Consider the following 22,486-nt stretch of genomic DNA (forward strand, 5'->3'; position numbering starts at 1 on the left):
TACACCGGAGACGTTTCCACACTGTTGTGGAGTTGTGTGTGTGTGGTTTGTGTGTTGGTTTTTGTGTTTGGTCGGTGAATAGAGGAGGAAAATTGTATTTGTTCGGGAAAGGTATGCTTATGAAGGTTGCAATTTTATTTCATAATTCATTGATCGGTATGTTCGACATGAAAGTGAGTGTTTTTTTTTCGATAACTACCAGTTTGAGTTGCTTCTCGACAATGAAGTGCGAACGCCGTAACAGTAATAAACAGATTGAGATGTCTTCTGCAATGTTTTTAGTAATGTTGATGTGTACCTAATAATTTAAATGTGCTGATGGTTAAAAATCTGACGGTTGTTGATATTTCAGGGTGAAAACATCAATACCAATCATATTGGTCCAGTAAAATTAAGGCTAGGGCCATTAGGGCCACTTTTCTGCATATTCACAATTGTTGTTAATATGGGTTTCTTGACCATGAAGACTTCCTTCTTTCTTTTGACCATTTCAAGCACATGTTGGTCTTTGTCGTACCATAATAGGTACCCTTTGGTAAGTATTCCTGCTGTGATAAACTTGAGGGAATTTTACTCTTACATCTCTTCTCCTTATATTTTTCCGAAGGATATAATAGTCTGGTATTCTTATAGCAGGTGTCTCACATGCTGCCACCGGTTTGGGAAAAGTCGCTAGATTCGTCAGGTCTAGAGATATTTCTACCAGCTCGCTATATAGGGTAATTACGTAGCGGTGATTTCAAAAACGGAGTCAGTTTTTCTGAGGGGGGTAAGGGGGGTACAACAGATGACTTGTTTCCCGGGAACGCCTGATCGGAGTCAGGCTTGCAAGGCCGCGTTGGAAAGCGTTCGAGTCGACAAGCCTAATGGCTATTTAGTAATGTGAATTATCATCGGATACTGGGGGAGGGGGGGGGGGTGCGTGGGGGATTGCCCCTTGACCAATAGCTCGGGAACGGCTGATCGGAGCCAGGCTTGCAAGGCGACGTTGGAAAGCGGTCAAGAAGACAAGCCTAATTAGTAATGCAAATTATCATCGGGATGCTGGGGGGGGGGTGCGTGGGGGGATTGCCCCTTGACCGATAGCTCGGGAACGGCTGATCGGAGCCAGGCTTGCAAGGCGACGTTGGAAAGCGGTCGAATAGACAAGCCTAATTAGTAATGCAGACTTTAACATCGGGATACTGGGGGGGGGGGGTTGCCCCCCTGACCGATAGCTCGGGAACGGCTGATCGGAGCCAGGCTTGCAATGCGGCGTTGGAAAGCGTCCGAGTAGACAATCCTAATTAGTAATGCAAATTATCATCGGGATGCTGGGGGGAGGGGGGGTGCGTGGGGGGGATTGCCCCTTGACCGGTAGCTCGGAAACGGCTGATCGGAGCCAGGCATGCAAGGGCCCTGTTTCACCGCCCGACGCTGCGCGCGCTGCAGCGCGCTGGAAGCTGAGGCACGTACCCCTGACGTCACTCAAATGACGTTGCGTACGATCCGTTAGCTTATGGTAAATCGCGTTTCGAACAGAAACCTTGAAGAACCTAGTACCAATTGAACAGAAGTTTGAGTGCGAATCCTGCTAGCGTGCGGATGGTGCTGGCGCCGCGGTGCTAGCGTTTTGCGATGACGTCATAGCGTAGCGTCAGAGGGAAGTTTGTTGATATTGCCATGGAAACCCAACGCGCCGACGCGCGCAGCGCACTGCAGCGCTCCGCCGTGAAACAGGGCCAAGGTGGCGTTGGAAAGCGGTCGAGTGGACAACCCTAATTAGTAATGCAAATTATCATCGGGATAATAGGGGGAGGGGCGCGTGGGGGGAGGGGGGGGGCGGTACTAATTAGGATTGTCTACTCGAACGCTTTCCAACGCCGCATTGCAAGCCTGGCTCCGATCAGCCGTTCCCGAGCTATCGGTCAGGGGGGCAATCCCCCACGCACCCCCATATCCCGATGATAATTTGCATTACTAATTAGGATTGTCTACTCGAATGCTTTCCAACGCCGCATTGCAAGCCTGGCTCCGATCAGCCGTTCCCGAGCTATTGGTCAAGGGGCAATCCCCCCACGCACCCCCCCCTCCCCCAGTAAAAAGAAAAAAAACTGACGCCGTTTTTGAAATCACCGCTATGTAATTACCCTATATAGCGAATTGTTAGAAATATCTCTAGACCTGAGTCCTGACGAATCTAGCGACTTTTCCCAAACCGGTGGCAGCATGTGAGACGCCTGCTATAAGAATACCAATAGTCTTTCTGTTCTTCCTCTATGTCTCCTTAATTACTCACCTCCCTTTCTATCTCTCCCCACCCTCCTTCCTCTCTCTCTCTCTCTCTCTCTCTCTCTCTCTCTCTCTCTCTCTCTCTCTCTCTCTCTCTCTCTCTCTCTCTCTCTCTCTCTCTCTCTCTCTCTCTCTCTCTCTCTCTCTCTCTCTCTCTCTCTCTCTCTCTCTCTCTCTCTCTCTCTCTCTCTCTCTCTCCCTCTCCCTCCCCATACCTGGAACCTGACTGAAAGAGTATGGTGTGCACTGTGCCATATTATCAACAGACTAGGTCCTAAGTGTTTTGTTTTGCTCTTTAGTCACCATTTCTTGTATAATTCCAATCATATATGATATGAAGGGATAACTTTTTTAATTTTAGAAGATGATCTGATATGATGAAGATGATAGAAGTTAAAGCAAAGTTTTATAAATATCTTTGTGAGTGGTGTTTAGTGTTGTTTAAATAGCACCACCACTATGTCTGGCAGAGGGCACCCGGAGAACAGGAGCCTCCGCCACCACCTCCAAGGCTCACAGCCACTGTCCAGCCAAGGGTGATAAACGCCAGCCTGGACCACACATATGAAGATGTTGTCAATGCTTTAACAGAGTTCATCTACGTATTCAGCGTTGCCAACATGTCATCGGTGAGTGAATGTTTGGATGATTACCTAGCTGACTTAGTTCATGGCAATTGAATATTGATGTGTTGTTGGCATTCTGAGTTATGAAAAAATCTTATTCCGGAGTGGACTGGTGGCAAGAGCCCAGTTTGTGTCACTTCAGTGCTTGCTGTTTTTCCCTTCTGGGAGAGTCTGTGGTCTCTGTAAGTGGTCGTGGAGACATGATACAGGCTGGATGATTTTGTGAATGCCTGGCTCCACGCCTGACTACATAAACTCAGTGGATGTTGGGGTTAAAAGTAGCCTGAGTTGACAAGATCTGCAGATTGGGATTTGGAATCCATAGCATTAACTATGTCTGAAGTTATCCCCCAAGGGATTCTCATGATTGCGAGCTTGGGAAGTCCATTCACTCAAAACCCTTGTTGATTTGAAAGGCAGAAGTATTTATCATGGGATGTATAAAGGTATTATGTTATCAGTATTTTAAAACTCGGTGGTTTATTGCTGTACTGCTGCCAGCTATCAGCGTCCGCTGTTAGTGTGTTTATGTCTCCTTCTGTTACAAAGGTCCCCCTCTCCTCCGTCAGGACTCTGCGCTGCGCGTGTCCGTGTCCTCCGATGACGCCACGCTGGACCTGCCGCTGCTGTTCGCCGTCCGGCAGCAGAGGGGGATCCTCTCCTGGCCCGTGCCACTCTCGCTGAAGAGGGGAAATCAACAGTGAGTCGAATGTGTTCTTGTAGTCGTAATGTTTTGTAAACGATCACTTAGCCGCATAGGTTGAGGTTTGAGCCGAACTGGGGGTACCCGAGCTGCTGTCCCCAATCCACGCTAACTTGGCTGTGGAACTGCAACGGACGGCGAATGTCAAGGTCACCGCTAGAGCGGCGGCGGATATATTGCACCCGGGCACCCGCGGGTCGTCAAAAAGTTCCACCTTTGCTTAGCCGACTTTGTCTCATGTCACATTTCGTTATTTTCATTTTTAACCCTCGCCCGTTTTGGTGTTTTGCCAGCCGCGAACGTATAAGACGGGGGGGGGGGGAGGTGGGGGGGGGGGAGGTCCGTTGGATCCCCTTGCCGTTTCGCCCCTGATCGAGCTAGAGCTTCGCGGAAAAAAACGAGCGTGTTGCCCGTGACGAGAGGAAGCCGATGATACCAAATTTTAAGGTCCTAGGTCATTGGTTGATTTTCCAGGTCAGGTCAATGGCCTTGAAGTTGGGAAAATCGGGACCTGTTAGAATGTCGTAAAGTGTGGCTGCTATGGAGTTTTTGGGGATGCTGATCACGAATATTATGTTAGTTTTGATCACACATGATGTCTTCATGCATTTAGGCCAGGTCAGGTCAGGTCAACCAGTAGGGGTCCTGCTGGGTATTCGTAGTTCCTAGGTGTCAACCGCCTCTGACAGCTTTGTCACATGTTACGAAGGCACCAAATCTTCTTCGTTAATGTTCAAATGGCTGCTAAATTCGAATTCAGCTCCAAAAATTAGCCTAGAAACATGTAAACTCGAAAAAGTGAACCGAGGTCATTTAAGGTCAAGGATCTGACCTGACCTTCAGGTGACCTTGACACCCACCGTAATGCATGGGAGCAACATCATGTCACATGTTTGAACGCTTGAAACCACGAAAAGACTGCGAACGCGCAGCTAATACGAGCTGACATACGCCGAATCGCGATTCCGGCCAAACATGGTCTCGGAAAGTAGGTCTCAGAGTCAGTTCAAAGATCATTTGGGTCAGGGTCATAAATTTTTTAGGGTAGGTGTTAATTGATAAACGCGAGGTTACTGAAAGTTTCGTCGCGATCGGCCGCTTTCTACGCGAGTTATTCGCGAAAGACCGAGGGGTGGGGGGGGGGGTCCGTTCGACCCCCCCCCCCCCCCCGGGCCTATACGGGTGAGGTTTAAGACGCAATCCTTATACGGCTTCGGGGCTTTCCATGTCACTTTTCGTCTTTGACACTCAAATTTACGATAAATTCAGCATGTCGCTTCCACTATGTTTATGCCTCCTGGACCTGACTCGCCCCTCCACCCTCACCCCCAGACACCTATACATGGAGGTCAGTAAGACCATCTGCCCGGTACAGGACTACGTGCACGCCGAGGCGGCCGACGCGGCCACCACAGAGAACCTGTACCTGGAGGTGGCCACTGCCAGCGCGCGAGACGTCGGCTTCAGCCTGGTGCTGCGCCAGGAGCGGGTCTCCATGGGGTGAGTGTGCCATGGGACGGGAGAGGAGCAATGAGAGGCCGGGAGGCTTGCCATGGGAGGCCGGGAAAGGAGTCATTGGGGGCTTTGCCATTCATGGCTCGACCGTATCATAGAAGGCAGCGGGAGACGAGTCATGGGAGGCTGGGAGACAAGCCGTCCACGGGAGGCCGGGAGACGTGTTACGGGTGACCAGAGTATTGTTGCATGGAGCTTGTGCCGACCTACTTGTCTTGATTTGGTCCTACATCTTGCGCTTACATCTTGATTTGGAATTGCTTTCTTTCCACCCAGAATTCCCAATGGTTAGTTTTGATGGCCGATCATTCTTCTGCCTCCCTATAGCCTGCCGTCTCCCGTTCGTGACCCGAATGGGGTGCCGACAGTCGGCTGAATGGCACGGCATTATGCCGTCTGGCTGGGTGAGGGTGTGTGGGCGGGGATTTGAGCCGCGCCATAGCCGTCGGCTGCTGCTTTGTCATTGACTCTTGGTGGAGTGAAATCTTAGAAGGACGCCTGTAATGACTCATAGTAAGTGCCACGCAGAAAATACCCAACGACCCCGCTGCCCAACATGAACGTCGTGGAGACTCAGAGCGAAATATGGCCGGAACGAACACGCCACATGTTTCTTTAGTACACTAGTACTTGAAAGCCGAGTATGGGAGCGGGAGTAGCAGGATAGGCAGCAGATAATCATGACGTAATTATTTGTTATTTGATAGGACATAAGTATATCTGGTCGTCTAATCTCGGTAATGCATATCCCATGCAGCATTGATGGCACAGATCCGTATACCGGCTGGTAACTATGAGACACGACATTTCCACTCCGGTCTGTTGTTCCCAGGAGGCGCTAGTCTTGGTTAGAGATTTCCTGGAACCGCCTGAGTGGTAGTTTCCCGAGGCTTTGTCCCGGCGATTTGTTCGTTCAGTGTTCCAAGAACATTGTATTCCTGTCTGTGGCAGAATCGTCAGACGTGATCAGTCCACAGCAACCCCGAAATAGATGTTTGGAGTCCAAATATTCATGGACGGATCGGGTGTGTAATATTTTGAAGCCTGTTTGATGGCGAAAATCTTTGCTTAGCTCCCTTGGTTTATATCAACCTGCATAACCGATCAGGTATGTAATTCACTGGCGGTGCTAGTCCATGGCCTTAGAACAGCTGCCATGCTTGTAACTCATACGATATACCTTATCAATGCTCATACCTATCCTGCATTTGTATTTGCTCAGGCATTACAGCCAGCCAAAATATCACGATAAACATCTACTGATAACGGATAAAGTGCACGGCCTCTACCACTGATAACGTATAAAGTGCGCCGTGGCCCTCCGCCCAGGCCCCAGCCGTGTTGCCGGCTCCGGCTGCGCCGAGCGTGTATCTAGCTGCGAGCGTTCGGCGGTAACTTAGCGGTTACACTGACATCGAGTGTACATTCGGTTATTTTGCCGACGATCAGCCGCTGCTTTTTCCATGCTGTGACCATGTGGCTCGAGAATATCGGAAGTCTTTTTATGGGCAGACCGTCTTTGGAGTGGTCTCAACCGGCGTGGATGTTGACTAGAATGGGGTCTAAATGCGGCGGAATTGGACTCCAACTGTCTTTTTTCGTTCTTATTTGTTTGGTTTATGGAATATGACACAACTTCGGTAGATCTCCAGTCCTTCTGTTTATATTTGCAATCCACAGCAGACCTCCTGAGCTACGTTAACAATGTCAATAACCAGACGCTTGTCATATCTTCTGATAACAGTCGATTTATGTTTGTGTTTTGAGATTGAAACCAGATTGTTCCTTCACCCCTACACTCGCTCTGAAGTACACCCCTCCCGTCTGGTGCTCGTGTCCTGAGTGCCCGGCCGGCCGGTGGCTCGCGCTGCGTTTGTTGCCGATGCCCCGCTCGGCTGTATTTGTCCGCCCATCGAGCGGTGGCGCCGGCCGCCGCGGTCGGCCGCTGCTGCTGTGGCGTCAGCCTCTGTCAGCCGGCGCTCAGGGATCGATATACGAGGGCCGTTCACTGCCCAACTCACCAAGTAGCGGGGGGGTAGGGGGGGGGGGCTGGGGAGAAGATGAGGGTGGGCTGTGCGGGGCAGAGGAGGGAGGGGTGGCGGCGCTGGTAGCGCAACTGGTGGGTGTGTAGGGGTTTCGGGGAGGGTACAGGGCGAGAGCTGAGTGTGAGTCGCCTCCGTCTCCCTCCGGCCCTCTCTCCCTTCCTCCGCTGCTCTCACCGACCTGTTGACTGTCGCCTCAGCAAGTCGGTCCGTATGATGACGCCCTCTCGCTCTCCCAGAGGCTAGAATAATGGTCAGATACGCATATAATACAGAGGTAAAAATTGCTGGGTTGCAAAGGAATCCGTGTAATTGTCCTTAGAGGACTAGGCAGTGGAAAGAACGGACCTTAGGACAGGACAGGGAGTTAGATTTATTTGACGGGGACTCGGAGTTAAATAGAGACCACAAAAAAAACAGTGATGTGAGGTAGATCATGGTCGTGCTGGTCGCACACATACGCAGTACAGAGTCACAGACGGAGACGGCTCCAGCCCGCCGCTCACAATACTACCGCGACCGCCAGCCCTCTACTGCTATCTTTGCTGCAGCTGTGTCAGAGCCAGAGGTCAATGGTTGGAAATATAAACATCGCACAGATCAGCTCAGAATCAGAGGGAGTTATATAAAGCTCGCTTTGGTTAAATTAAACGCGATGTGATGTGATAAGATGCCACCACAAATCCAAACACGAGTGGTTGCGCGTTGCATGAATCGGAAGCGTGACTTATACTTTGTCCCGTTGTATATGGGACAAATATAACTCTAATGTAATCTTCGCTCCACTCCCCGTAACCAAGCCCTAAAACCGACCCCGTTCCATCTTCCCCAAACGTCCTATACATGTATAATGACGAAACTCTTTAACTCCACCCTCAGATTGGAGAACTCGACCGAGTTCCAGGTGACCCCTTCAGCTCCCCGCCTGGCGCGGTTTACGTTCCCGCCCGGTGTGAGCACCGCCCTGGTGCGGGCCACCTCTCCGGATGACATCTGTGCCACTGTCAGCATTCAAAACGTCTCGGTGAGTGAGAGGGCATGCATGTGTGTCGTGTGTAGGTGCGGGGGAGGGAGGAAGGGGGGGGGGAGGAGGGTTGATCGAGTACTTGATATGAAGGGAATGCGGGATATGTTGTTTTGATTGGGTGTGCTTCTGTTTGCTTGCTTATTTAGACAGGTGGTCGATATTACCCTCGTGAATGTAAATTATGAAAGGGTTTTTATTGGTTATCGATTGTTGTATCAAGTGTCCTTTCTCTACTATTGGGGGCGTTGACGGATGCTCGACGCTGTCCGACTGTCGCTATTTCACTGTCCGATATCGAACGTTTTGCACTGTTCCCCACTATATGAAATGCTGATCGCTGTGCTTTAGTGTCCGATATTGACAGGACGACGCTATGTACCATTTTCTGACGTTGAATGCCTTTCGCCATTTTGCAGTGTCCGATATTTGACACCCAGCGGGACGTCGTGTACGGTAACCAGTACCAGACGATGACGCTGAAGGCGGGCATCACAGTCCGGGTGAGTTCACAGCCCGTCACACCGTGCTCTTTCAGCTGGCAAGCGAGATAGTATAGCCAAACACGCACTATAACTCGCCCTCTCCGGCTAATACCGATTACAATGTCTAATCGTCACACTGCGTGTGATCCTTAGCTTCCTATCCTATCATCCCCAGAATCCAGTCCTCTATCTTTCAGCGTTCCCCAAGATGATGCTGGCGGCGGGCTGGCTGCGGAGGCGTGCGCCGGCTGGCCCACGCGCCGGTCTGGAGACGGCCATTAACTAGTCCGATATTGAGGGGTGAGCGCGGCGCCCGCCCGGCTGTCGCTGCCGCTGCCGCTGGCGCTGGCGGGTGATCGGCTGCTGCAGCTGCCGCCGCTGCCGCCGGGGACCCGCCTGTTCGGTCCTTCCGCTTTAACTCTACTTTCAAACGCTCTTTTTTGTCATTATGTTCCATTCACTGCTATTTCGTTTTCATTGTGAGCTGCTTTTGTTTTTGCGTTCCGCGTATTTCGTTTTGTTGCGGTCACGTGTAAAAAATAAAAAAAAGATATGACTGGAAAAAAAGAAGATTACAATGTCTAGTCACTCTGGCGTTGACTAGGAAGCTAAGCATTCAATAATTGTGTAGTTTTACCCTTGCTTCACTTATCGGTTTTCAGTTCCATGTTCGTTTGTCAAAGATGATTTACCGATCTGCATATCTTATAAATCTCCTAGCTGCATGTCATCAAATTAATATTTCCACCGTACACATTCTAAGTCACAACGTCCCAAAACTACCTAGATATTTATATATTTTGGCCTATTTATATTTATTCATATATTCATATATTATTTTGGTATATTTTGACTTGGGTGTCGGAGGGGGATATTGCTCACCGCGAAGAGGGCTGAGAGTGTAACATTGCGAGTCAGAAAGGCACGAAAAGTAGCGGAAAACAGGGATCATTGATATTAAGTGAGTGTTCGAGTACGTGGGGGCTGATTTATAAGATAATTGAAGGAAGTATAGAGGTAGTTAAAACCAGCCAGTAAATGTAAGTGCAGATGCTCTTTATTGGTAAAACTAGGAGTGAAATATTGCTCTGGAATATTGGAGGTGAGAGTGAAAAATAATATCCACTTGGATGTCATTTCCCACCCAAACTAGCAAATTTTGGGACACTGCTAAGTCAACTGTAAGTATCAAACTGTCAACACCGTACCGTCAATATCGTCAGTAGAAGACTGCCAACACCAAGCTGTCAATACCGAACCATGAATATCAAATTGTCAACACCAAGCTGTCAACATCCATCTGAATTCACTGTCCATTTTCTGTCTGCAGCGGGAGAACTTTCCGAACGGCATGTTCATCGTGCTGGTGGTACACGGGGACGACACGCAGTGCAGTCGCAGCTACCAGCACATCGGCGCCGACCGCAGGAAGACTGTTCAGCTGCTCGTGCAGGTAGGTGGGGGCACTAGCCTGTGGTATATGCGAGTTCGGCGATTAAGAGTTGGGCAAGTTTATGGCGGGCTAGAACACAAAAGCCAGGTGTATCCCCTGGTATATCAGGTAAATGGCCGTGAAGCCATCATTGCGAAAGCATTGTCAATATTGTGCTAGTTTGTGTGATACTGTCCCCCACCGTTTCTCAACTGTCCCCTGTCCCCAACGACTACCTGTTGCTCTGCCTCCTGCCCCTTCCCATGTCTAACCTCGGTACCCCCTCCCGTCCCCCAGGAGAAGATATCGCCCGTGGACTACCTGACAGCCACGGTGGGCGCGCTCTGCTTCTGTGGCCTCTTCTACCTGCTCTCCATCGTGCTCAGCGTGGTCCACTTCGTCAGGTCGGTGTCCGCTCCCGCCTCTCTCTCTCTCTCTCTCTCTCTCTCTCTCTCTCTCTCTCTCTCTCTCTCTCTCTCTCTCTCTCTCTCTCTCTCTTTCTCTCTTTGTCTCTCTCTCTCTCTCTCTCTCTCTCTCTTTCTCTCTCTCTCTCTCTCTCTCTCTCTCTCTCTCTCTCACCCCGTCACTCTATCTCACTCTCACCCCGTCACCTCGTCACTCAAGAGGCTCTCTCGACCGCTCTGCCTCCCTGCGACCTCACTCGGGACCCCTCCTGGAGCAGAGGAGTATCCCCACAGAGAGCCAGCCGCCCGCCGTCCCCGTCGATAGGCCCGTATAACTAGGTTTGTTATCGGGCCAGGTCCGGCCGCGCCGGGTCGATGGAGAGACTGGAGACTGGAGAGGACGCGTCGCTGTGATCATGGACAGTGTGTCTGGCGTTGTCTGTGTGTTTTTGTTGAGAGGACCAAATGGTAGTTTTTATGGTCCAGTATGGTATTACATTCTTGTTTTGCCTTTGCCTTAACCACCTTCTTAATTTTTATGTACAGTCCACCGCTAAAGTAATGTGTGGTTTTACCAATCTGAACGGATGGCTTTGACTGGCGATTTCTTAAAGCGGAGTTACTGAAAAGAAGACGCCAATAGATAAAGTTGCAGCTGCAAGGGTGACGATACATGTAAGCTACATTCAAAGTTTCATTGTAGTCTGGCTAATTGTTCCTAAGCTTCATAAGCAAAACATACCCATGACTGAAACCGCACATTACTTCTGCTGTGGACTGTACCATGGATTGCGCTAGAGAGCTAGGTAACTATAGAGAGCTAGCTAGAGAGCTAACATTTCCGCATATTTCTGGAATCTGTACCCTGCATTTTCTCATTTCTGTCGCTCCGGGGTTATCTCACGACGCCAGCCTTTGACGTCCGGATTTCGCCATCGGATGTCGCCCACTCAGAATGCGGGTCGTCCCCTCCCCCCCCCCCCAGCAGCCCCCCCCCCCCCCAGCAGCCCCCGGGCGGGGCCTGATATCACCCAGACCGTATGGTGGTCGGGTAATGCCTCTCACGGCACTGGGGGGGGGGGGAGGGGGGGGGGGGGTCGGCGCGTGCCGTTGCTATGGATACGAGCAGGCGGCGGCCGCTTTGGTCGTATAGAAAGGCTGGGTGGTTTGAGAGATCGGGCGCTGGAACTTGGGAGTCAGTGAATGAGTGGTGGAGTGGTTCCGGCATGAATTGCATCAGACCCAATTAAAAAATATTTGATTACCTTTACCGAACTCTAAGTCTGGTTAGTCTCTCTCTTGCTAAAACACACACACACACACACACAATCACACACACAAACAACACACTCGCTGTGTGCTACAACTGACATAAATCTAGCTGCCGATCAGCGGAGTGGAAATCTCCATCAATGCTGTGCCGGCTGTGTTTTGCCTGAAGCTATCCCTGCCAGCCAGCCTACGAGGGCAGTCGTGACGTTGAAACAGGACGCAGGAGAGATAATATGTGCGTGGACTGTGAAGTAACAGGACAGTGTTGTTATGCTGGTTAAGATAAGTGAAGGACCCGCGGTTCATCGCCCTGTAGAGCTTATCGCAGTGCCAGCTTATGATAAATGGGAGAGGGTGTAGTGTTATACCCTGTATTCTGTACTTACTTCGCAGGTCAAGCTAGCCAGCGATACTAGCTAATAGGAAACACGCGTTAGTTTGAGCCAATTAAAACAAAAGCTGGACTGAGTACAATGCTAAGTGAAGGGTAGTTTGAATTTTCACGACAGACGGGTCCATTCGAATGTTGGGCCGCAGTCCTACCCTTATCCGTCTTCCGCCAGCGTCATATGGAGCTTATAGGAAAGGTGTTTGATTCCTTCCGGGTTCTATGGTGACCGAACATGCCTATCCTATCACACATCAGGAGAGCCAGCTTCACCCTCCTGGTCGGTAGAGGACCGCTCGGTGCGTGCAGGCGGCACCTGAAGGGTTTCCCGCCGTGCTGAAACGATGTCGTGACGGTAGACATTTCACAATCCTTTCCGTCCTCCAATCAACCGAGGTGATGCAATGTCCGTGCACCAGAACTGTCTTGTTGACGGAGTTCATCCGCTCTGCTGTGGCGGGAGTGCTCAGTGGCAGTGCGTGTCCGAGTGTGTGGTGTTAGCGATAACGACACTGTGCAGAGTTGCATTGAATGAAACCAGATGATGCTGGGGGCGGGATTTGACGAAACTCGGTAGCAACGAATAACGATACTAGGAGATGAGAAGAGAGCAAAACTAGTGAGCGAACTTACAGTTGGCTTTGAACGAAACGTTCAGCCAAATCTGTTGGCCATCGGGCATCGTTTGTATACACTATACGAGTACATAGACTAGGCAGAAGGACGAACTAAAATGTTGACCACATCCATGTCGACTGATTTGGAAAAGATTGCTGATTACACTGATAGCTGATTGGGACCCTGGTTTGACAGCGATGTACCGCAGTGATACCAACATTGCTTCTGCGGTTGTCCATATTCTTTGACATTCTTTCTTCTACCCGCCATTGCCTCAGATGATTCTGACAGGACGTGCTTCTGTTTTGTTTCACAGACAGCGTCGGCAGCGGCAGCAGCTCCCGGACGACACGCCGCCGCCAGTGGCCAACTATGGGGCCATCTCTGCCGGCAGCTCCAGTACGATCATTGGTCTGTAGGATAGTGAAATATGTACCTCAGAGGGCAGCTCCAGTACGATTATTGGTCTGCAGGAGAGTGAAATACATAGCCACAGGGGGCAGCTCCAGACGTACGATCATTGGTCTGTAGGACAGTGAAATACAGTACATATCTATAGTACAGCTCAGAGGGCGGGATACAGGGCAGCTCCAGTGCGATTATTGGTCTGTAGGACAGTGAAATATGTACCTCAGGGGGCAGCTCCAGTACGATCATTGGTCTGTAGGGCAGTGAACTACACATACGTCAGAGAAAGGGATATGGAGCCAGCGCCAGTTCCTACATCTATCTATTGGCCATGTATCGGCGACCCCGGTTCAGATAAAATAAACATTGAAGCTTACTCCCAATGGTCAAATTCATAATGCACATGTACAATTTTACTCTTCCCATTTTTCCTCCCACCGATTTCCTGATTGTAACACCTCCTCTCCACTGCCTACCCTCACAGGCAGTGACGCCGTACCGGGCGACACGGGCGCGCGGCTCAGGGACACCCTGTCGGGAGCCGGACCGGCATCGACGCCCAGCTCGGGTTCCGGGCGACAGGGCAGTCTGCAGCGGGCCGACTCCGACTCGTCCCTCTCGGAGACGGAGGTCGATATGCTGCCGGAGACCGACCAGGATAAGAACCTGTTCAGGTGAGGAGTGGGTGTGTGGGAAGGGGTGCTGGGTTGTGGTGGGAGAGATATTAAGATGAAATGATGTGTGGGGATGGTCGGATGAGGAGACAGTGCGTGGACGATAGAAGCGGATGGGAAGGAAAAAGTTGGGTACTCAAGGGCAGGTGGGTCTGATAACGTGAGGGTAGTGATGCGTGTTTGGTGTAGACTTAAAGTGTTCAGTCATGCTTGTGTATTACTATTGAACTCAGTCATGAGTTGGCCTTTTAATGTGACGACGAACATTGACATCATACATTTTAATGAATGCTTATGATAACTAGTCAGGGGTGATTACCAATTTTTCTGCCCGCCTCTGCTCCGAGCCGTTCAGTTTCGCCCTCCAGGCCTGGTCTTTCTTTAGTCTTGTGTAAAGTAATCATTGGGTAAGGCAAACCCTGCATACGGCTGCGTCCATCCAGTACGTCCCATTTTCACCGTATACTCGGGGCGCTGTGGCGCGTTTCAGCCGTGTTCGTTCGGCACACCAGAGTCGTGACAGACTGATCAGCAGCGACGAGTGCTCTGCTGACGAGCGGCACAGCACTCTGAGGCTCGACGAGCTGTACAGGGAAGCGTGCGTCAGGTACCGATGCACTGGGCCTACCCCTGCTGTCAGGCAGCGGGGCTGTGAGTGGGTTTGCCTATGGATGCGGTGCTGGTTTTATGAGGTTGAAACAGCGGCTGAAGAGAGGGGTGTGGGTTTGGTGTGATGTGCAGACCACAGCAGCCTGATGGGTTGCTGTGGTCCAGGGCTTAGGGTCGGCTGGGATATTCCGGTGCACCGACGATTACGACATAGGCAGCTCGCATGTGTTTGCGAGAAGTGTGGGCAGCTCACGAACTGTGCTGGTGCTTTTGGGTCATAGCGCTCCATGCGTTAATGCCAGGGACGTTGAGCCTTAGGGAACTAACGGAGCGCCAGGCTGCTACTGCGATTGCGCAGCTGAGGGTATGGCCAAGTTCGGGGCCAGGCTCACTAGCGCTGGGAGGGACTGATGCGCTGCTTCGGGACCTGTCGCTTTGTGTTCGACTGGGTCGACCGTTGGGACGCCGACGACAAGATGAAGTCAAAACAGGGCCAGCATCAGAAACAGCTGCTGAGTCGATCTTTGAAGCGGTGGCGAAAACCTGATCCTGCTGGAATATGGTGGGCTTCCTTGCGGCTTGTATGCATTGATTGTCAGTGCTAGAAATGGAAAAGCCGAAATGTAAAAGTGGAACCAGTCAAAGAGAACTCGAAGCAAAATTGCGCCTAAGCCAAGCATAAGTCCTACAAGCTATCCGTTCTTGACAGATCGACAGCTTTGCTGAGCCCAAGAAGAGTTGTTTTTCAGTGTTTGATGTGTCAAAGTCGATCAAAGGAAGATAAATGCAGCAATAGTGATTTGATAGCTAGTTGCCTGGGTACACATCTGAACCAGTGTGGCTAGTTGATGCACGTACGGCTAGAAAAGATTGGAGTGTCGGTTAATATATTCTGTGTTGTTTCTAATGGTGCTCCGACACTCTACTGGCCGCTGTCTTGATCAATTTTTTATGGGTAATCCCTTTATTTTCATGATTTCGTAACAGCTGGGAACACTGCATTTGAAAACTGGGTTTTGTGTGGTTTGCGGCGAGTTATATTGTGATGCATGAACGAGTGAATAACGGGGTGGAGGCAGCAGGCGTCTTTTTACGCTGATCGCATGGTTTTGGGACTTCTCTGTCGGGTCAGGATTTTTACTTAGCTATATGCCTCAACAGTGGATGTTTCAATAACCTACATAATAACACGATAGAATATGCCTCACTCTGATGCAACTCCATCCAACTGGACCTGATCTGGCAGGTGACATGATCACAGCTCGATACATTGGCAAGCATCGTATGTCCCCTGTCGGAGTCTCAGTCTTGGCCCCCTGTAGATGCGGTATGGATGCACAGTCATCGCTACCTGCATAAGCTGGCTGAGATTGTACACTGACCGGACCTGACCTGACCTCTCCTGCAGGACGAAGACGTTTCTCTTCGTGTCCGACCTGGCGCGGAAGAACCCTCGCGTGCTGGCCAAAAAGTCGCAGCTCTACATCTACAATCTGATTACGATCGCCGTCTTCTACGCGGTGCCCGTGGTGCAGCTGGTGATCACCTATCAAAAGGTATATGTGGCTAGGATCGCTGGCAAATGACAGTTGTTGTTTTACATTTCATCGAAGCACTTCCTATTTGAATAGAAACGGTGGGCAACTTATAAATATAATGACGCAACTAACTTCCGCCTGATATGTAGATTTACTAAAAGATAATGATTCCCGGGATCACATTCCTTTTAGATTGTTCCAGCATATGCTTTATCACAGTGTTTACCGCTACCTCTCCTTTACGCCCACCCCACACTCCCCTGACGACCTCTCTCACCGCGGCAGGTACTGAACGTGACCGGCGACCAGGACATCTGCTACTACAACTTCCTGTGCGCCCACCCGCTGGGCGTGCTGTCCGACTTCAACCACGTCTACTCCAACGTGGGCTACGTGCTGCTGGGACTGCTGTTCATAGGACTGGTGAAGCGCAGGGATCTGATGCATCAAGAGCACGTGCGCGCCAACGACCGATATGAACAGGTAGGTGCGCGCGCGCGCGCCAATGTCGATAGTCGCCGTGACTGTGACGGCTGAGAGGGACGTACGTGTAGAACTGGATGGAAGGTGATGGTTGACAGATTCGGGGCGATGGTTGCGAGTATTAGTAAATAGATTACATCGCTCACTGAATATGGAGGATGGCTTAAATGATGGCCCTTTTGGTTTGAGCTCGGTATTGCACCCTGCCGCGTCCCTCCCATCCCACCGCCGACCATTGACTCGACTGACCACCACTCTCGTCTGTGCGCCGCCAGTATTACGGCATCCCGCGCCACTTTGGCCTGTTTTACGCCATGGGCGCCGCGCTGATGATGGAGGGCATCCTGAGCGCCTGCTATCACGTCTGTCCCAGCTACTCCAACTTCCAGTTCGGTGAGCTCACTAGTCACTACCACCCACCCCTGACTAACGCCCTTTGCCCTGTTTCGGCTCTACATGATTACAATCCTTTTATTCAACGATTCACGCTGATCCACGCACGACATTTTTTTTTTTTTTTTGCTCAGTGAAGATCGAGAGCTTGATTACTTAGATGAAATTTTTATTAAAAATATATTTTTCATCTTTACATTATCGCGACGATAGCATAACTTGAATGCTGAATAAACGGTCCCGAATCCACTCCCCACAGTAGTGCTCTGGTTAACTGACGTCTTCCCCATTGATTGCCTCTCTCTCTCTGTTCACAGACACGGCGTTCATGTACGTGATCGCGGTGCTGTGCATGCTGAAAATCTACCAGACGCGCCACCCGGACATCAACGCCAGCGCCTACGTCACCTTCCTCGTGCTCTCGTTCGTCGTGTTCGTGGGCGTCATCGGCGTGCTCGAGGGCACGGTCTACTTCTGGTTCGGCTTCATCGCGCTCCATATGGGCGCCTGTCTGGTGCTCGGCGCCCAGATCTACTACATGGGACGCTGGTCCATCGGTGAGTGGTCGGAAAACGGAAAGGACCCCTTCCCAGGCTTTGAGGTAAAAATGAATGAATCAAAACGAAGTGGGTAGTAGTCAGTTACAGCTGTATCAATGTTAACAGGCGTGCACTCGAAATTACCTGACTTAATCGCTCGTAATTTACTGACTTTGGTATCTTACTCTCTCATAAACTTCCTTCCCCTTCAACCACTTACAGCCCGACGCGCTCACCCACTAACCTCCCCGCCCTCCCCAGATTCGGGCGTATTCCTACGGATCTACCAGAGTATCCGCGCCGACCTGGCCACGTCCCCCACCCACTGTTTCCGGCCGGCCTACCCGGACCGGATGGCCCTGCTCGTCATGGCTGGACTGGTAAACATTGGCCTGGCCGTGTTCGGAGGCATCACGGTGCCCAAGGACTTCGCCTCCTACCTGGTGACCATCTTTATTACCAACCTGCTGCTCTACACGACTTTCTACATCATCATGAAGGTAAGGAAGGGAGAGGGGTGGGGAATGTAGAAGGAGGAAGAGAGAGAGGGGGGTAGAGGGAGAGGATTTGTGTGTTTGTGGTTAGTTTGATTTGGTGGAGGCCCGGGCATTCTCTGATCATATATATTTGCGGATAGTTCATTGTGTAATTTGTGTAACAATTTGGGCACATATTCCGTGGCTGTAACGGACCAAACTGGGTCATGGACCCGTGCAATATTTGTATTTATGTTGAAGAGGCCGTTTGAACACCGCAGCCCCTATTTTACATATGTAACGACACAGCAGGCCAGACAGTTTGGTAGATTTCTACGAACACCATATTCAAAATGGTTACAATATGGTTTCAATATGCGTTCCCCGATGTAAGTTCCTCCTTTGTAACTTACACAATAATCTGTTTGGCTAAGTGTATGTGAAACTCCCAGTCACCATTCCAGTTATTCCCACATATCTATTTCCACCGCTAACCGGTCCAACCCCTGCCCGCAGCTGCGGAGCGGCGAGCAGGTGCTGCTGCAGCCGTTCCTCTACATCGTGCTGTCGTGCATCTCCTGGGGCGCGGCTCTCTACTTCTTCCTGCAGAAATCCACCACTTGGCAGGTACGACGGGGTGCCGGGGATGCGCGCGAGGTATGACGGTGGTCGGTAGGTGGGGCTGCATGGGGTAGTCATGGAATTACGCTGTGGTCTAGGCTAGCAATTGGGTTACCTGCCAGGCTTTGGGAACGAGCTGTTTGTAAAAAAAAAAAAATGTGCTGTTTGATAGGAATGCCTAGCATCATTTGTGTGGTGTTCGTGTCCATGTTGTAAATGTAGGTTGTAAATGCCGCGACTTGCAGCTTTGTGGTTGAATCGCAAATTGTGTGGTTTATCTGGGTAGGAGTGGATCACTGCAGAATGCAGATACAGCCCAGGTTGTTGGTGCAGTGTCTGGGCCAGAGTCAATTGAGTCACTCCGCGACTCTTCGTTTCCTTCATCTTGTACCAGCTACGTTACGGCACTGGTACTCAAGTCGCACCCTGTCTCTCACCACATTCTGTCGTCGCTCTCACTCTCACCTCTCTGTCCGGGCTCGGTCCGCTCTGCCCCAGGAGGGTCTGGTCTCGCCGTGGCGACCGCACCCCACCGCCGTTCACAGCCTGGCCACAGCCAGCGACTGGGTAACTGACACCGGTCCCATTGTCCCTGGCCCTAACTTTGGGCCGGGCACACTCATGGGTGGCGCGTGGGAGGTGGAATTTGAATGTGTGAAGGGCCGCTGTTTGTAAGATGTTTGATCGGTTTGGTCAGCTGCTGGAGGATTATAAATATGCGAGAAGCGCTAGGGTTTGGCCATGTTTGGGGTCACATTGTTTGCTGTGGTCGTTGACCGGTGAGTTTTGATGGCGGCATGTGTCTGGGTTCGGTTGTGAGATGTGTGATGGTCATTGAGAATGGATTGATGAGATGGGACCGTAACACATTGGATGATGATAAGCTTACAAGATCACATAATTATATTCACCGTTATTCAAACACCTTCATTTCATATTCGTTCACTTGCGTTTCTGTCTCAGCTTATCGACGAGTTGTTCAATATTCAGTGGGTTTTCCCTTCTGGGACTTGCCATTATGACACTTTTGGACAATTTATTTCGCATTTTGTTGGACCGGTAATATGGCTTAGCACTTATATATTCTTTCGTTTGGTTTATGACTTGTTCGTTACTCAGTTGTTTCAACTTTGCGATCAGCTAGTTTTTATTAGTGACACAGGCATTCTATCATCCCCTTCGTACTTTCTTGCTATTTCTAGGCAGTCGTGCGTGCTCTTCACTGACCCCGACTCCCTGTCAGACCCCAATACCCGCGGGCTGCCCTTTACTCAGTGTCAGAGCATCTCCCTGCGCCCTCTGCTATCTCTTCAACATCAATACACACCACACACGAGACTGACCCCCTTATCTGACGTCCCTCTCCCCTCCCCCCTCGCTCACCCCCCTCAGCTGAGTCCGGCGCAGTCGCGCACCAAGAACCGGGACTGCGAGATCCTCAGCTTCTACGACGACCACGACATCTGGCACTTCCTCTCGGCCTCCAGCATGTTCTTCGGATTCATGGTGGGTCTGGGTGTACCCTTCAGGGGATGGAGGGGGGACAGATGGAGTAGATTTGGGCACAGACCTCTGTAGTGCGGACGTCAGATGTCTGATTTTAGATACGCTCCATTCGGTAGTTACGTATTCAATGAGGTAACAAGCGATAATCTTAACTGATTCGTGAATTGCATTCCAGGAAATGTGATATGGATTTAATTTAGTGTTTGGTCATAAAGTATCAGATCGTGATTCGTGATTATTTTGCAGCGGTGTTTAGGTCGTGATTAAATGAGTCATTTTGCTCGTTAACACATACTGAGGGCTGGTTGTGGTTAGTTATGACAACTGCCATATTTGTTGGAAGGATTGTTGTTTTGAATTTTTTTCGCCTTTTTACCACATTGAGCAGAGAGCGTGTTCCTTTTACTTACCGCTTCATAAAATAAGGCTAAATGCGCGTTTTGCTTTGTTGGCAGATTCTGCTGACATTGGACGACGATCTGGTTTTCACTCGCCGAGACAAGATTCCCGTGTTCTGAAGCGGGCTCAACACCAGTTGGTCTTCGAGCCTGCTGTGGTTCACATACAACGGAGCGAGACTAGGCCGTTCATCGGAGCGATTTGGGCGAAACTTAGCGTCGTCAGCTTCGGCGTATTATCAACTGCTCTCTCCGCGTGGTCGTTTGTGTAGCGAAGAAGAGTTACCAAGGTCGGTATCGTGTACCCACTGGAGAAAGCTCGGCATTCTGGGATGGATGACGCGCTCTCACAGAGCGTCAGATGTATCACGAAGGCCAGTCAAAGCAGGGTTACTGTGTCCCGGCGCGGCGTTGGCAATGATGGCGGCTGGTCGACATTGCCTGCTCGTAGTGGGTGATTCCACCGCGGTCGCTGCGCCCAAACGAGGCTGTCGATGTTGGGACGAACACCACCCGGGAGCGGGACTGCAAAGTGCAATGGGCGGTGAGCGACTAACGATAGCCACGAGTCTAGCTGCGACAGATACCACGGGTCAGAAAATACGAGGGATAGATAACAAAAGGTCCAGCAATGTTCCGCCGACGAGCGTTTGGAATCGGAGCATAGACAGCACGAGCGAGGGGCACAGGCTATTTACGCGATTAACATAGGCAACCGCAGCCGACATTGAAGTCACGCGATACATCGCTTGGTCAGCGGAGGCACTGCTGACCTGAAGTCACTGCTGACCTGGTGTCACTGCTGACCTGGGGTCACTGCTGACCTGGGGTCACTGCTGACCTGGGGTCCGGAATGCGGCGCGGCGAACGGCTGTTTCACTGGTCCGTATTGATGTTGTATCCCCTATGCAGTATTTGTGAGGACCTGGGGCGGCGCGTCCGCCGGAAGTTCTCACCTACCGTTTGGACCAGCTGGTTGCCTGAATCTATTTTCATCGCCTATGCTGATACCCTTTTGTACGCGTCGGCTTTCTATCTGGTTCCAATTCTGGTTGGGACGGTATTTTTCATATCACCTAGCTGGTACTAGTCCAGTTGTATTGATCAGAGGGCAATATAGGGAGGTGACTTTCCAAAGACATCGGGTAGGCTTACATTATTACATTATATAGTTATTATTTATAGCTAACCATAATTATAGCATTATCCATAAAATGCGCCGATATTTATTGCAAAGAATGGCTGCACGCGTTATTCCACTTAAATATACATGTAGCAATTTTACCGTGAACGCTTCTCCACACCACTATGTATTACCTAATCAATGTGTAAGTCGACCTGTACGTTATGATATCGGTGCCACACAGCGGCACTCACGAATAATCGCTAAATGTACGGAACGATCATACAATGCACGCGTCGCGCAGCCAAGTTATATTGATCCGAAATCTTATTAGTCAGTAATCGCGTGTGCGTTCTTCGATAGTGATTATAGTAGTTGTGCGTTCTTCGATAGTGATTATAGTAGTTGCAAAGAAAGATCGTTACTATAAGGGAAGTTGTTTTATGGATGTAGGCAGTCAGTTGGTGTTTTTCGGTTGATTCCCGTTCCTTGGATCGTGTAAGATGTTGATGGCGACAGGAAATTCTCGGCGTTGTCTGACAATGGTAGCTCGACTCGGACCGACGCACTCGAGTGACTCGAGTGACTCACTCGGACCGACGTACTCGGTCCTCGGTACGACACACTGACTAGTTATTTAGAGATGACGAGTGCGACCTTCTAGACGCCCAAAGTTCGCCCACCTCTCGACTCGACTCGACAACGAGCGCACCGACCCTTTTCCTGACTCGTATGGTCCGACCTCTATGACCGAACGCCTCCTGGTTTCCAACCGATCACCCATCGCTGACAAACTTGATCGACCCGGCGACCCGACCCAACTCGACCCGATAAACCTCGGCTTCACTGGGCCGCCCGTGACCGATTTTCCCGTGTATGCGTCTTTGCTTGTTATGTTTATGTTGGCTGTGAAATATATGCGCGATGTGGTTATTTCT

General features: G+C 50.6%; 1 protein-coding gene across 4 annotated transcripts; it reads left to right on the forward strand.

Annotated features, from left to right (window-relative positions):
- The first annotated feature begins 6 nt into the window (after window positions 1-6).
- Window positions 7-22,478, forward strand: LOC122390484 (SID1 transmembrane family member 1-like). Of its 4 annotated transcripts, none has more exons than XM_043383478.1 (19): window positions 7-111; window positions 353-535; window positions 2,742-2,900; window positions 3,467-3,597; window positions 4,933-5,100; window positions 8,037-8,181; window positions 8,601-8,684; window positions 9,997-10,119; window positions 10,396-10,502; window positions 13,097-13,191; window positions 13,673-13,862; window positions 15,880-16,027; window positions 16,295-16,492; window positions 16,768-16,885; window positions 17,203-17,442; window positions 17,686-17,924; window positions 18,417-18,527; window positions 19,914-20,027; window positions 20,483-22,478. In XM_043383478.1, exons 2-19 carry the CDS (start codon window positions 446-448, stop codon window positions 20,543-20,545), a joined length of 2,523 nt encoding a protein of 840 aa, XP_043239413.1. In that variant the 5' UTR covers window positions 7-111; window positions 353-445; the 3' UTR covers window positions 20,546-22,478. The 4 variants fall into 4 exon arrangements, with proteins under 4 accessions (XP_043239413.1, XP_043239415.1, XP_043239416.1 ...); XM_043383480.1 differs by having other exon boundaries at window positions 13,097-13,179; XM_043383481.1 differs by having other exon boundaries at window positions 41-70; window positions 13,097-13,179.
- Window positions 22,479-22,486: the final 8 nt, after the last annotated feature.

The sequence above is a fragment of the Amphibalanus amphitrite genome, unplaced genomic scaffold (assembly GCF_019059575.1).
Source record: "Amphibalanus amphitrite isolate SeventyFive unplaced genomic scaffold, NRLGWU_Aamphi_draft 000397F_arrow, whole genome shotgun sequence".
Lineage (NCBI taxonomy): Eukaryota > Metazoa > Arthropoda > Thecostraca > Balanomorpha > Balanidae > Amphibalanus > Amphibalanus amphitrite.